A 14,181-nucleotide genomic window follows, 5' to 3' on the forward strand; every position below is an offset into this window, starting at 1 on the left:
AAGCCTGGCGGGCTGCCGTCTATGGGGTCGCAGAGTTGGACACGACTGAAGCGACTTAGCAGCAGCAGCAGCAGCAGACAATGTCACCAAAGAAATTATAACATTTGTTAAATCAGTGCACTAGAAGGGTTAAAGCTGTTGTGTCCTAATGACTTTGAAGATAATGGAGGGTGGCATTGATGGTATGAAGGGTAATAATCTTGCCTATTCTGATATAGTAATTATAGGTATTTTATAATATTTGTTAATGCTCTGTTTTAATATACACCGACTCTTGAACTTAAAATGTCTTGTTTCTGGAAAAGTTGTCACAGTTCAAAATACTTGGATGTATAGTATCTGATTTTTCTATAAAATTGCTTTATAATGGAAGGTTATATTCCTGATATCTACCTTTTATGTGTATGAATCTAAAAACCATTCCTAATGAACTGGGAGTGGAATGTTTCCACACTGTTTAGAGAATTGAAATTCAGTCTGTTAAATGGCTTTATGCAGTGGCTTGTTTTTAATATTACATTTTTATAGACTTTTCAGCTGATAAATATATTAAATGTAATATTGTGTGTTTTAGTTTGGAGTCTTTAAGTTCTTATAAATTACTTTGGAGAAAGCATTAGCATTTATAATAAAATTTTTGGTCTTTATGTGACTAACATGCAAAAAATTAGAAAATTTTTCTGTCATCTTGGATTACCATTCCCAAGAACTTCAACTTTTTGTTGCTTCCTGCTGCTGTTTGAGGCACATCTGCCTTTCAGATGCCTAAGTCAACTCCTTGTGTGTGTGTATGCTCAGTTGTGTCCAACTCTTTGTGATCCTGTGGACTGTAACCCTCCAGGCTCCTCTGTCCATGGGATTCTCCAGGCAAGAACACTCGAGTGGGTTGCCATTTCCTTCTTCAGGAGATCTTTCCTATCCAGGGATCAAACCCGGGTCTCCATCACTGGCAGGTGGATTCTTTACCACTGAGTCACCCAGGAAGCCTGACATCTACTCCTATTGTGTCTAATTTTATAGTTCCTTTGGTTGTTTATCAAATTGTTTCCAAAGTCCTGTGAGCTTTGGTGTGAATAAAGGACAGAATCAAAGGGACCCAGCGCTGAATGTGACAGTGAAGTCACAGAATGGAAGTCTATCCTCACAGCTTAAGTTCTGCCTTTTGCTTCATGTTAAAGGCTGAGAATTTTATTTAAAAATTGAAAGCCCAGAAAGGGTTTTCTCTTACCAACATAGCTTTTCTCACAGGGTTTATATAATATAGAACTGTTCCTTTTTCTCTTTTGCTGCTACTGGAGAAACTGGTCTTAGAGATGATGTTGGCCAGAAGCACAGGGATGATCTAAAATTGGATGAAGGATTTCCCTGGTGATCCAGTGGTTAAGACTACGCACTTCCACTGCAGGGGCATGGGTTCAATCCCTGGTCAGGGTGCTAAGATCCCACATGCTTGTGGTACAGCCAGAAAATAAAATGAATAGGTGTTTTGAGGGAAAGTCTTAAGCTCACTCAGAAAGCACATATTACTTTTTGTGTTTCCTGATTGCCACAGGGCCATTTGTTTAATCATCAAGTGACTACAGTAAGCCAGCCGTTTGCCCAGTATTAGGGCAGGGGGCATATACATAGACAAAGAGCTCAACCTAGTGAAGAAGACAGATTCAGAAATGTTAATATATAAGGGAGGCCAGACACTTGACAGAGAAAAGTGGAAAGAGTATTCTGCCCCAAGGACATGTTAGAATCCACTTAATATTCTGTAGAAATTACTTGATCATAAAGACTACTGCTTCTCTTTGATTCATTTTAAGGCTTAAAAAAAAATGTTGGACATTTTACGTTTGATAGATTTTATGTTATCATGCTCTGCATTAGTATGAAATTGTTGTGTACAATTACCTAATGGAATTTGTGAGATAACACTTATATTAGAAAAAAGTTTGATGTGTTTCCTTTTTTTTTTTTTTAAATCACTACATCAGTAGTAGGGGGTTAAACTTCTAGAGGATGAACTCTGTGAGATGACCAAAATTCAGTTTATGTAATTGTTTAGGAGTTGAATGTATGCACAGGATTCTTCTTGTATTAATAGAAAAAGTAGTTTTCACTAGTAGAGTTTAAATCCTAGTTTTGTCAATAAACAGCAAATTATAAGATGAAATTTAAGTGAGCATTACAATATCTTTATATTTTACTTTAAATACAAAATAAGTTCAGCAATAGGCCAGGCATTCTTCTATTTAATCTGCTGTGAGTTATATTGAAAGAAATAATGTTATGTCACTGTTTGATTCTTTTGTAGTATATTCTCAGTTCAGAGACAGAACACTATGAATGCATCATTTAGGAGTTGACTAAAGGTTTTTTTTAGCCCATAAAAAAAATCAGGGCATTATTGTATAAAGGAAAATAAGTTTAGAAATTAAACTTAGCAGGTGTTTCTTGTGTATACTGTGTCACAAAAGCTGTTCTTGGAGTGCAAAGATGAAAATGATACAAACAGTGCCCTCAAGGAATTTTTTCCCCCCACATTTTAGTTTAATTATTTCTTCATAAGAATATTTTTGACATATAACATTGTGTGAATTTAATGTGTTTGGCAGGTTAATTTGCCACATTTATACACCTCAGGGGTGCCAGCACTGTCTTTGTTTAAGGGAGTCATTTTCACTTCTAAATCTTTGTCTTATTGGGAATTTATCAAAGTGACTCTTCCTTACTCAGTATATTGCCTTCAAATTACAGTATTCTCCTCCTTCCCCAGAGCATCATTTGAAGATGATTTGTAAGGCACCTTTGGAAGCCAGTGCTGGGCAAATAATGCATTTTTTTCTGTAATTTCTGATTTTTTTATGTTAATACCAAAAATATTTATATAATTTTAAAGTTGGTGATAGTAAAACCATAATGTATTTGTACCATTTATCTATTAAAATTTATTTGCTCATAATATTCATATTACATTCTTTTTCACAGGTTCTAAGTCTCATCTGTACACTGCTTTAGGATTTTTGTTTTTCTTAAATTCTAGGTACTCATATCCTTTCTTTGGAAGTGCAGCTCCTATTATGACTAACCCTCCTGTAGAAGTTCGAAAAAACATGGAAGTTTTTCTTCCCCAGTCTTACTGTGCATTCGATTTTGCAACTTTGCCTCATCAGCTCCAGGATACCTTCCTAAGGTAATGTGTACGTGGTGTGTATGATAGTATTTTTTCAAATCAGCTCTTGAAAATTTGTATCTTATTGACAAGAGGAATTCCTTTACATATCTAAATCCACAGCAGCTTATGCATTTGAGAATCTAGAAGCAAACTTAACAGCTGTGACCCTTGTGCTTCCACTATAAGGTTTTATCAGTATGTGTTTATGAAGGCTCTTTTCAGATTTTCATATCTTGTTTGCCTGAATTGGGATATTAGAACTTTATTAAAACAATATATGAGTAATGAAGGCTCTTTGAAAAGTAATCTTGCTTTTTCCTAATATGTGAAGATAAATACAGACTGTTTAATTCTTATTGATTCATTTAATGACTGTAATGCATTATTTGTTTTTTCTGGTTTTTTTCATCTGTATAAAATAGAGATGTTGATCCAGCTATCTAAAGTGGATTTGTGAAGAAAAATGAGATCTTTGAAATATCTTTTTACTTTCTCAGAGTATCACAATTCAAAAAGAAATTTAAAAGAGAAAAAATAAACATTATGTGACCATTTGTGGGAATAGTGTTTGAAGGGTTTTCTTTATTGCATAGGAAGAGGTGTAAAAAAACAAAAATGTAATAATAATATTTTCTATTTGTTATTTGTGGAATTGAGCCTTTACATTCTAGGTAACAAAAACATGCTTGATTACATTAAAGGACTTCAAAATTTTTAGTCCAGAAAAGCCTTAGTTCACAGTTGATAAGTATGAACACGTGTTTCTCTTTTCCTTAGGATTCCACTGCTGGTTGAATTATGGCACAAGGATAAAATGAGTAAAGATTTACTTCTGGGAATCGCGAGAATCCAACTTTCTAACATCTTGTCTTCAGAAAAAACTCGCTTTTTAGGTTCTAATGGTGAACAGTGTTGGCGACAAACTTTCAGTGAAAGTGTGCCTATTATTGCAACACAAGGGTAATGCATTTCCTGTATTTAGTCTTTGCTTTTTATTCTGTTTAGCTAGTTATAACCTTATCCTTTAATGTCATTTTATCATATCTTTTTTCTTTGACCCATGGGGGCTATATCCTAGTTTGCTCGTTAGCTTTCTGATACCTAGTATACCCTCACAGGAGTGAATCTGTGGTACCATAATACTTATGAGTATTGAGTGTGTATTTCTCTCCCTTCTCTTTTAGACTCATAATTTTAAGTTCAGGATCAGGGTTTGTTTTTTTTTTTTTAATTCAGTAATTCAAGTCAAATTTATAATGTATTTTTACATTATTTTGAATTTTTCTGCTTGAAAAATATGTAAACTTTTGCGTTGAATATAGTTGGTGAGTGTTACAGATGTTTGACTCTAAAAACTGAGTATTGTTTTTTTTGCTCTGAAGTTTACTGCCACAGTGAAAAACTGGAGTTCGTATATTTTAAATGAAATCATTCAACAATTATCTCTTTATATATCACCTACCTTTATTTTTAAAGTGCAGTAAGAATGTGGAAGAAAAGCAGGCCCAGTGAAAAGCTGAGATGTCTTAAGTATTATTGGAATTTCTTCCCTCACTCTTCCTTCATGCCACTTCCAGAGACTGAAGGGTTTAGTAAAGTTTCTTATTTACTTGGAGATCTGGGAACAATTTTTTTAGAAAATCAGTTGTTCTGGTTAATTGACAATTCTTTTAAAACTTAGCATTCTTTTCTGTTAGGTCAAGTAGAATATAATGAAAACAGTCATTACTTGTTGGAAGTTATTTTAATGATGATTGCTTTGAATATTAACTTTATTGACCTGCTGTGTAGACAAGTTTCAAGAGATTTACTTAAGTGAAAACTTCAGAGATGACACTGCTTCATTTTACTTTACTCATTTCTTCTAAAATCTGAGATGAGAAGAAGGAAATGTAAAAGTTGATTAATTAGAGTTCTAATTGTGTGAATCCAATCCTTAAAGTTTTGATTTAAACAAGGCCACGTATTTCTGTTGCCAAGATTTTATTTTCCTTTAACATTTTGTCTTTTATTTAATGCCCCATGCAGTTCTGTGATACAGTGAGGTATTCATTATGATAAACATATCATTGTCCTACTGCCAGGATTTAATCCTGAAGCAGTGCTCATATCCAGTAAAAGATTTATGAACAAGTATATACAGTCCAAGAAAAGCAAAAAGTTCAGAATAATCTACATATAATTAAGTAGGGGAATTGTTATGTGTTTAAAATTTTACTACATAAATTCATTAGTATGTTTTACAGGCTTTAAAAGTTAACATTTTTGAATTAGTGTTTGTTATTACACTGGAGATAATGTTCCTGTATAAATGGAAAAATGGACAAAACTATGAATTTTAATATGCATGAGTACTTGCATATCTACATAATCTAAAAAAGAAGAAAATGAAATTTTAGCACTATTTGTGGGCAGTGAGATTTAAATTTTCTCTTTTATACTTTTGAAGTTTTTCAAGTAACCTACTACTGTTATAGGTAATTTTGTAGTGAACATAGGTATGTACTTAATACTGTGTGACCAAATAAAATGACATATATAGAAGGTCTTGAAGTCTATAGAAGCTGCTGCACTTTGAGCAACAAGTGTCAGGAGCAAGGCATGTTGCCTACTCAGTGCGCTAGCATTGGGGAAGTAAAAGGAAACATAAAAGTGTTTCCATGAGGTTTTAAATATTTCTGATTTCATTTGTAGGTCAAATAACAGGATAGTAGATCTGTCTTACACAGTGACTTTAGAGGATTATGGACTAGTGAAAATGCGTGAGATTTTTGTCTCTGATTCATCTCAGGTATGTGTCATTGAATGTTATGAAATTATTCTTTAAAATGGACCTAATGTGTGTATGTGTGTGTGTTTGTTTCAATATGCTGTTTCTTAAAATTCATATTGTAGGGTTTATCTGCTGTACAACAAAAGCCATCTTCTGTTCCTCCAGCACCCTGTCCTTCAGAAATCCAGACAGAGCCTCGTGAAACCTTAGAATACAAAGCCGCACTTGAGCTAGAAATGTGGAAAGAGATGCAAGAAGACATTTTTGAAAATCAGGTTACCTTTTAAATGTTACTTAAAAAGTATTTTTGTTCTGTTCAGTGTATCTTTCCTTCTGCAAAGTAGGCTTTTCTCTCTTTTCCATGGGTACCTTATTTAGTCCCTTTGAATTGAAGAATTGCCTTACTCTTAAAAAAAAAAATCTAACAATTAAAAAATATTCAGGGGACTTCCTTGTTGGTCAGGTGGCTAAGACTTCCCGCTCCCAATGCAGAGGGCCCAGGTTCAATCCCTTGTCAGGGAGCTAGATTACCACATGCCACATTTTAAGAGTTCACACCCCTCAACTAAAAAGATCCCACGTGCTGCAACTAAGACCTGGCAGAGCCAAATAAGTAAGTATAAATATTTTCAAAGATGAACTATCAAAAAATACTCAAAATGTGACCACTTTGCAGAAGCCATTCAGAAGGAGTCTCCTAAACTTTCTCCAAGTCAGAATTTAAGGACTTGAAGGTTTCTTGTAATTGCAGGATCTTATTTAGCATACCCTCCTGGAAGCTGGACTCATCCGTTGTTAAATAAGAGAGGTACAGAACAACTTCCTGTTAGCTTGGTACTGTCCTGAAATATCCTCAGATGGGTATAACTCACATCAGGCATCCTCTGTTGTGTTTTAAATAGAATAGAATGTCTGAAAGAAATATCAGTGGTCAGTATTAGTTAACTGAGAACAACTGTTATTTGAAATATTTTTCTTAACTTTATTTTTCTTTCTTTTTTCTTCCTTTGGCAGCTAAAGCAGAAAGAACTGGCTCATATGCAAGCTCTTGCTGAGGAATGGAAGAAAAGGGACCGAGAGAGAGAGTCACTAGTAAAGAAAAAGGTAATGACTGTATAAAAATTGAAGGAAAGAAAGAGTATTAATGATAGTATCTTTTATAGACATAAAAGTCTCTGGAATGAATAAGTATAGTGGATATATATTGGCCTGGATAAAATGAATGAATGGGTCGGGGTAGAAAGAAGAGTTTTCACTATAAAGTGTTTTGTACTTCTTAGATTTTGAACCCTGTAAATATGTTGCCTGTTCAAAAAGTAAATAAATATGAAAAACCTACTGTACAGGGAACTCTATACAGTGCTCTGTGGTGACCTAAATGGGAAGGAAATCCAAAAAAGAGGGTATATATGCATACGTATAGCAGATTTACTTTGCTCTATAGCACAGACATTGTGAAGCAACTATATATCAATAAAAATTAATAAAATAAAGCAAATATATTCAAAACCAAAAAAAAGTGAACACTCTAGAGAAAGAGCCTATCTTTGTATTTAAAAAGAAAATTAAACATTTAAGTGTATATAAATATTACATTATAATCTATTAGTTAATGAAAAGTAGCCAAACTTTTAAGCTGTTTTAAAAGACTGAATCATGAAATAAATCACATCTTTAAAAATGATAACAAAAGGCCATCTGATCTTATTTCAGGAAGCCAAAATTTAATAGTTATCTATTCATACTCAAGTTACTGAGTAAAACAACCTTGAAAATTAGACCTGTCTCAGATATTCCAAATTTAAGTCTCTAAAAATACTTATATTAGTGGTTCGTGAAATGTCCATAAATGGGAGAAGACACACTGTGGCAGGGGAGTTTGCTACATAGACCAAGACACCGCCCAGTATGTGGATTAGAAAATTCCTTAAAGTTGTTTCAGGTCTCTTCTCTTTCAGCCATTTACATTTAATTTAGTTATTGATATGCTTGGGTTTAATTCTACTATCTTGCTCTCAGTTTTCAATTTGTCACACACATTTCTGGTTCCTTTTTCACTCTTCGCCTATTTTCTTTTGCAGTTCGTTGGATTTTTTTTCTAATGATTCCATTTTATTTTTACACTTGCTTTATTAGTAATATCTCCTTTGTTGTATTCTTTTAGTGATTGCTCTAGAGCTTATAGTCTGTATCTTTGTTGTTGTTTAGTTGCTCCGTCATGTCCGATTCTTTTGCAACCCCATGGGCTATAGCCCACCAGGCTCCTCTGTCCATGGGATTTCCCAGGCAAGAATACTGGAGGGCGTTGCCATTTCCTTCTCCAGGAGATCTTCCCAGCCCAGGGATCGAACCCACAGCTCTGGTCTTGGCAAGCGTATTCTTTGAGCCATCAGGAAAGCCCATGCATCTTTATTTACCACAGTTTATCTTCAGATGATATAGTACATTTAGTTTTTAACATAATTAAATCTTTGAGCCATTTTTCTAATGTGATTGGTGAGTCTTTCGTTGTTGATGTTTGTAACATATGTACAAGCAAAATAGTTGATGATAACACGAAGTATGGAAGTGAGGATATGGACATACACTGTTGTAAAGTTCTCATTCTGCTTTGCTAGTTTAAGCAATCATCATCTCTTTTCTAGATTGCTGCGTTTACTTCCTAACTTGGTACCCTGTCCTCTTTTCCTGGCCCCTGTAGTTTTTTAATACTCATATCAGCCAAGAATAGAGGAAGTCAGATTATGTACTCCTCTGCTTAAAACCCATCCAACTCATCACATTTAGAATAAAACTCAGGAGTTCTTACCAGACCTACAAGGCCTTATGTGACCCATCCCCTCGCTTCCTCTGTGACCTCATCTCCTGCCAGCCTTCAGTTCACAGAGTCTGTTCTAACCATGATGACCTCTTTGTATTTCATCAGACATGCTGAGACACCTCTCACCTCAGGATCTACAGGCTGCTTTTCTTTAGAGATACTTTCTGGTTTCTGCTTAGGGTAATCTGAGGGAGGCCTTCTCTGATCACTATGTCCAAAATAGTGTCCTCTTCACTTGGCATCAGGCACTAACCATCCCCTCATTCTGGTTTGTTTCCTACATAGTATTTCCCTACTATTACATTAAAGATTCACTTCTTTGATTATAGTTTGTTTTCCCTCAGAATATAGGTTCCACATGACTGTGTTTTGCCTGTTGTCTGTGAGGTGTACAATAAACATTTGTTTAAACTAAAAGGATAATGATTTCGGGTTTTACATAGTTTTGAGTTTGAGATTTATGGGGAATGTTGGCATGTTTCAGCAGGTATTTGGATTTATAGGTCTATAACTGTGGAGCGAGGTTTGACTTTGTGATACAAACTTGGGATTTCTTTGTATATGTGGTGGTATGTAGATAAGGTCACCCCAGGAAGTCACATAGTTTGAGAGGAGAAGACATCCTGAGGCAGAATTTTGGGAGCACAGATATTTGGGTTGTCAGAGGAAGCACACGTGGTTTGAATACTCTTACCTGTCTTCCTATAAGGCATTTTTACATGTGGCACTCAGAATTTTATTCAGTTTTAAATTAGTTTTTATTGGAGTACAGTTGCTTTACAATGTTGTGTTAGTTTCTACTACACGGCACAAGGAACCGGCCGTACTTTACGTAGATTGCCTCGCTTTTGGACTTCTTTCCCATTCCGATCACCACGGTGCATTATAGACTTCTCTGTGCTCTACAGTATGTTCTCATTAGTTATCTATTTTATATACAGTATCAATAGTATATATGTGTCAATCCCAATCTCCCACCTCCTCCTAACCCCCTACCCCCTGGTATCCATATATTTATTCTCTAGGTCTGTGCCTCTGTTTTTGCTTTTGCAAAGTGGCACACAGAATTTGAAACATTTATGTTAGTGATTTGCCTAAGATTTAAAGGTAAACCAAAAGTCTGTGGTAGAGTTAACAGAATTAATAAATAAATGATCTTGGTTGATTAGTATGTTGGGCTAAATAAAATATAGTTTAACAAGGACAGATGTCAAATTCTGTCATCAGAGTAAACCATTAACTTGGACAGTGGATATAGTTATTCCAGGTTTATAAATAAAAACCTTGGGGATTTTCTCTGACATAACAAATGGTATGATTAGGATCCTCAGATAGCAAATGCAGTTTTAGATAAAATTCATAGGCATGTGTTGACCTGGTCTCTGAGTGCACATTCTTTGGTTTCTGAAAGAGTGAGATCACATCTGGGTGCCATATTTGTGAAAGGACTTAGTTTAGAATATAGACTCCAGATTAAGTCCAACATACTAGAGGATGTGGAAATAATAACATGTGGATAATAGCTGAAGCTTGTGTTTATCTTGGAGGAGAAAAAAAGACTAGGAGGATATATGATGGCTATCGCTAGAGTCAAATATGTGAAGATACTTTTTTTCTTCTTCCCAAGGGAGAGAAACATGATTAAAGGGTGGGCTTCTAAGGAGCATCAAACCAGAGCTTTATTGGCAGTAGTAAAGAGAAAACAGGTTGGGGGCTGGGACCTGGTAAGGAGGACAGAAAATTTAGTTCAGAAAGTCCTAGTAAACATGATCAGTCTGAACTGAACCATGGAGGGGATCCTGTGGAGACCAAGCATCCATCATGGACTCACATCTTTAAAGGCAGAGCAGAGCAGGACTTTAGGCAGTGGGGTAGAATTTGGCATACTAAGTGTGGGCCCGTGCAGGAACTAACTTTAGAAACAACTAAGAACTCAGTTATTTGAAGTGTAATAAAAGACCAGGTCTGAACAATAGGAAGACTGACTTGAAACTGATTAGCTGGTCTATCAACAATGTTAGTTCCAGGGAGAGAGCTATATAAATAAATGAATAAGAAGGCTTCGAAAGAAAACTGGACTGTTGAACAAGGTAGATTTTTAAGGGGCTACTTTTTTTTTTTTTTAACTAAACACAAGATTTTACTGGCAGTCCACCTTAGCACCCCATGGGTGAAGAGCTTCTTCCGGAGACTGAAAATTACTGCAGATACCCAAGCAGAAACTAGGTCAGCTTCTTTCCTTAAAGCATAGTAGAATGAATTTCTGCTTTGAATTGGTGCATATAATTCATGATTTTCCTATTCTCAGATCCTGTGTTTCAGTAAAATAATAATATACACACATGTGAATTTGTGTTTTGAATTTGGAGAAAAGATAAAAGTAATTTTTGTTATATTTTAGGTGGCTGAATATACTATTCTTGAAGGAAAACTTCAAAAAACCCTAATTGACTTGGAGAAGCGAGAGCAGCAGCTCGCCATTGCAGAATCAGAGGTATTGTATTCATCTATCACGTGTCTTTATTTCACAGAATCCATTCATTACGTAGATAGTCATGGACTTATACTATCCGTTTGCTTTTCCTTTGTATAAAATATATTTCATGGAAATTGTCTTTTAGGCATTATGGGGGAAACTGCTATTCAGCTGGGTAAAACATATTTTTATATATTAGAAGGTGACGAATAGAAAACTGTTGTTTAAAATGGTTAATTATTATTCAGTCAGCTTTAGCTGACTTCTCCAATAGTAGAGACTTTGGTTATCTCTGTAAGGATGTGGAAGGAATGGATAGTTGCACTACCTACAGAAAAGCATCAGGGGCCTAGAATTACACTTTTGATTTCAGTTAAGAAGGGAATATCCCTTTTTCCTTAAGATTATATCCCAAGAAAGGATAAACATGTTAGTATTGACTGGCCAAAAAGTTTGTTTGGGTTTTCCTGTAATGTCTTGCAAAAAATTTGAATTAACTTTTTAACCAACCCAATACTATGCCTAGTTAGTATTTTTGTTAGGTTTTATTGAATTTTACCTGATATACTTTTTTGCATTACTATAAAGGTCACTTCAAATTATTAAAATTTCTTCCACATGAAATTTATATGCCCATTCCTTGCCCAAATATTTAAAATTTTCTCAGTATATCACTCTAACCTTATCTTTACACATTTTCTGGGATTTCTAAATTGATTTACATAGTTAAACCTAAATATAATATAATATGTATTTGTTTCTAACACTAAGGCTCTGTTATCTTCTATATGATTAGGTAAAAAAATAAATTTCTATAGAAGAAAAGAAACTTAGGCATATTTGCTTGTATAATAAAATAGGTTATTTAGATCAGGATCTTAAACAGTTAATGCCTTTTCAGTTGAATTTATGCATCATATATGGATTTGGGGATATACTCTGTATTTTAGTAGTAAATGATTGAAAATTTTAATATACCTAAACATCAACTCTCTAATACCTGAAAATATGAAAATCAGTTTGTAAAGTATTCTGAACACTTGACCATATATATAAGGATAATATTGAGCAGTATAATCACTAGTAGTGAATCACGCTCTTAAAGATGTACCTGTTTTAAGCTTCAAAGAGAAAGAAGAGAACTGAAATCAGAACGTGAACGGAACCTGCAAGAACTCCAGGATTCTATCCGGAGGGCCAAGGAAGATTGTGTTCACCAAGTAGAACTGGAAAGGTTGAAGATGAAGCAACTAGAAGAGGATAAACACCGACTTCAGCAGCAAGTAGGATTAAAATATGTGTTACTTCTTTAAACTGAGAATTTATTTGCATTCTAGAAATAATAGAAATGGTTCACTAAAGAGTTATAAAAATTCTCAGTAATTTGGACTATTAATCATATTTATTGCACTGAGATTCAAATGTAAGTTGAATCTTTTCCTGAGTCAAAGCTAAGGACTATTGGAATAATCCTCTCATAATTATTTGCATGAGTCTATGCTATATTTAAGTTAAATCTCAAATTAGAATTTTTTTTCAGACAAATCTCCTCTTAGCAAACATACTCTTCATATATGACTGGACCAAGTTCAGTTAAGAACCAAATTTCATGAGAGAATGGTCTGTGCTCCTTCCCATTTTTCACCTCTCACTGCTTCTCTTCCACTTTCCATCCCCATTGCCCCCAGCAGTTAAGTTCCGTGGGCGTTTTTCATTTCTCATCTAAATCACACTTATCACCAGCATCAACACTGTTGTCCTTGTTTTTGTATATTCTCTTCTCTTAGCGTCACTCTCCTGGTTTTTCTCTACTTGCTGGCCATGCCTCAGGCTCTCTGCAAGCTTATTTTCCTTTATCTAGCCATTAAATGTCAGACTACCTCCCAGATCCAGACTTACAACGTGCTAAGCAATCTCATTCATGCCTGTAGTTTCAGAGACAGTCTGTATCTCTGGGAATTGTACATTTGTATCCCAGACTTTTCCTTTGCACCCTGGACCCACTTATCTCATTGTCTTTTAGACATCTCTACTTAGGTATTTAACTTCTATGCAGAGTACATCATGAGAAACGCTGGGCTGGAAGAAACACAAGCTGGAATCAAGATTGCCGGGAGAAATATCAATAACCTCAGATATGCAGATGACACCACCCTTATGGCAGAAAGTGAAGAGGAACTAAAAAGCCTCTTGATGAAAGTGAAAGAGGAGAGTGAAAAAGTTGGCTTAAAGTTCAACGTTCAGAAAACGAAGATCACGGCATCCGATCCCATCACTTCATGGGAAATAGATGAGGAAACAGTGGAAACAGTGTCAGACTTTATTTTTTGGGGCTCCAAAATCACTGCAGATGGCGACTGCAGCCATGAAATTAAAAGACACTTACTCCTTGGAAGAAAAGTTATGACCAACCTAGATAGCATATTCAAAAGCAAAGACATTACTTTGCCGACTAAGGTCCGTCTAGTCAAGGCTATGTTTTTTCCTGTGGTCATGTATGGATGTGAGAGTTGGATTGTGAAGATGGCTGAGCACTGAAGAATTGATGCTTTTGAACTGTGGTGTTGGAGAAGACTCTTGAGAGTCCGTTGGACTGCAAGGAGATCCAACCAGTCCATTCTGAAGGAGATCAGCCCTGGGATTTCTTTGGAAGGAATGATGCTAAAGCTGAAACTCCAATACTTTGGCCACCTCATGCGAAGAGTTGACTCACTGGAAAAGACTCTGATGCTGGGAGGGATTGGGGGCAGAAGGAGAAGGGGACGACTGAGGATGAGATGGCTGGATGGCATCACTGACTCGATGGACGTGAATCTGAGTGAACTCCAGGAGTTGGTGATGGACAGGGAGGCCTGGCCTGTGATTCATGGGGTCGCAAAGAGTCTGACATGACTGAGCAACTGAACTGAACTTGGGTGTCTTAGGCATTTAAAACTCAACACGGGCCT

At 35.5% G+C, this 14,181-nt stretch overlaps 1 protein-coding gene across 6 annotated transcripts in view; it reads left to right on the forward strand.

Annotated features, from left to right (window-relative positions):
* The window catches only part of CEP120 (centrosomal protein 120), an 85,237-nt gene that overhangs the window by 48,044 nt on the left and 23,012 nt on the right, over window positions 1-14,181 (forward strand). For all 6 annotated transcript variants that reach the window (XM_069591666.1, XM_069591668.1, XM_069591669.1 and 3 more), the window contains exons 11-17: window positions 3,032-3,181; window positions 3,941-4,123; window positions 5,858-5,954; window positions 6,059-6,211; window positions 6,951-7,040; window positions 11,159-11,251; window positions 12,355-12,516. In XM_069591666.1, the coding sequence (XP_069447767.1) occupies window positions 3,032-3,181; window positions 3,941-4,123; window positions 5,858-5,954; window positions 6,059-6,211; window positions 6,951-7,040; window positions 11,159-11,251; window positions 12,355-12,516 (928 nt within the window). The remainder of the gene's footprint in view (window positions 1-3,031; window positions 3,182-3,940; window positions 4,124-5,857; window positions 5,955-6,058; window positions 6,212-6,950; window positions 7,041-11,158; window positions 11,252-12,354; window positions 12,517-14,181) is intronic.

The sequence above is a fragment of the Ovis canadensis genome, chromosome 5 (genome assembly GCF_042477335.2).
Source record: "Ovis canadensis isolate MfBH-ARS-UI-01 breed Bighorn chromosome 5, ARS-UI_OviCan_v2, whole genome shotgun sequence".
NCBI classification, from domain to species: Eukaryota; Metazoa; Chordata; class Mammalia; order Artiodactyla; family Bovidae; genus Ovis; species Ovis canadensis.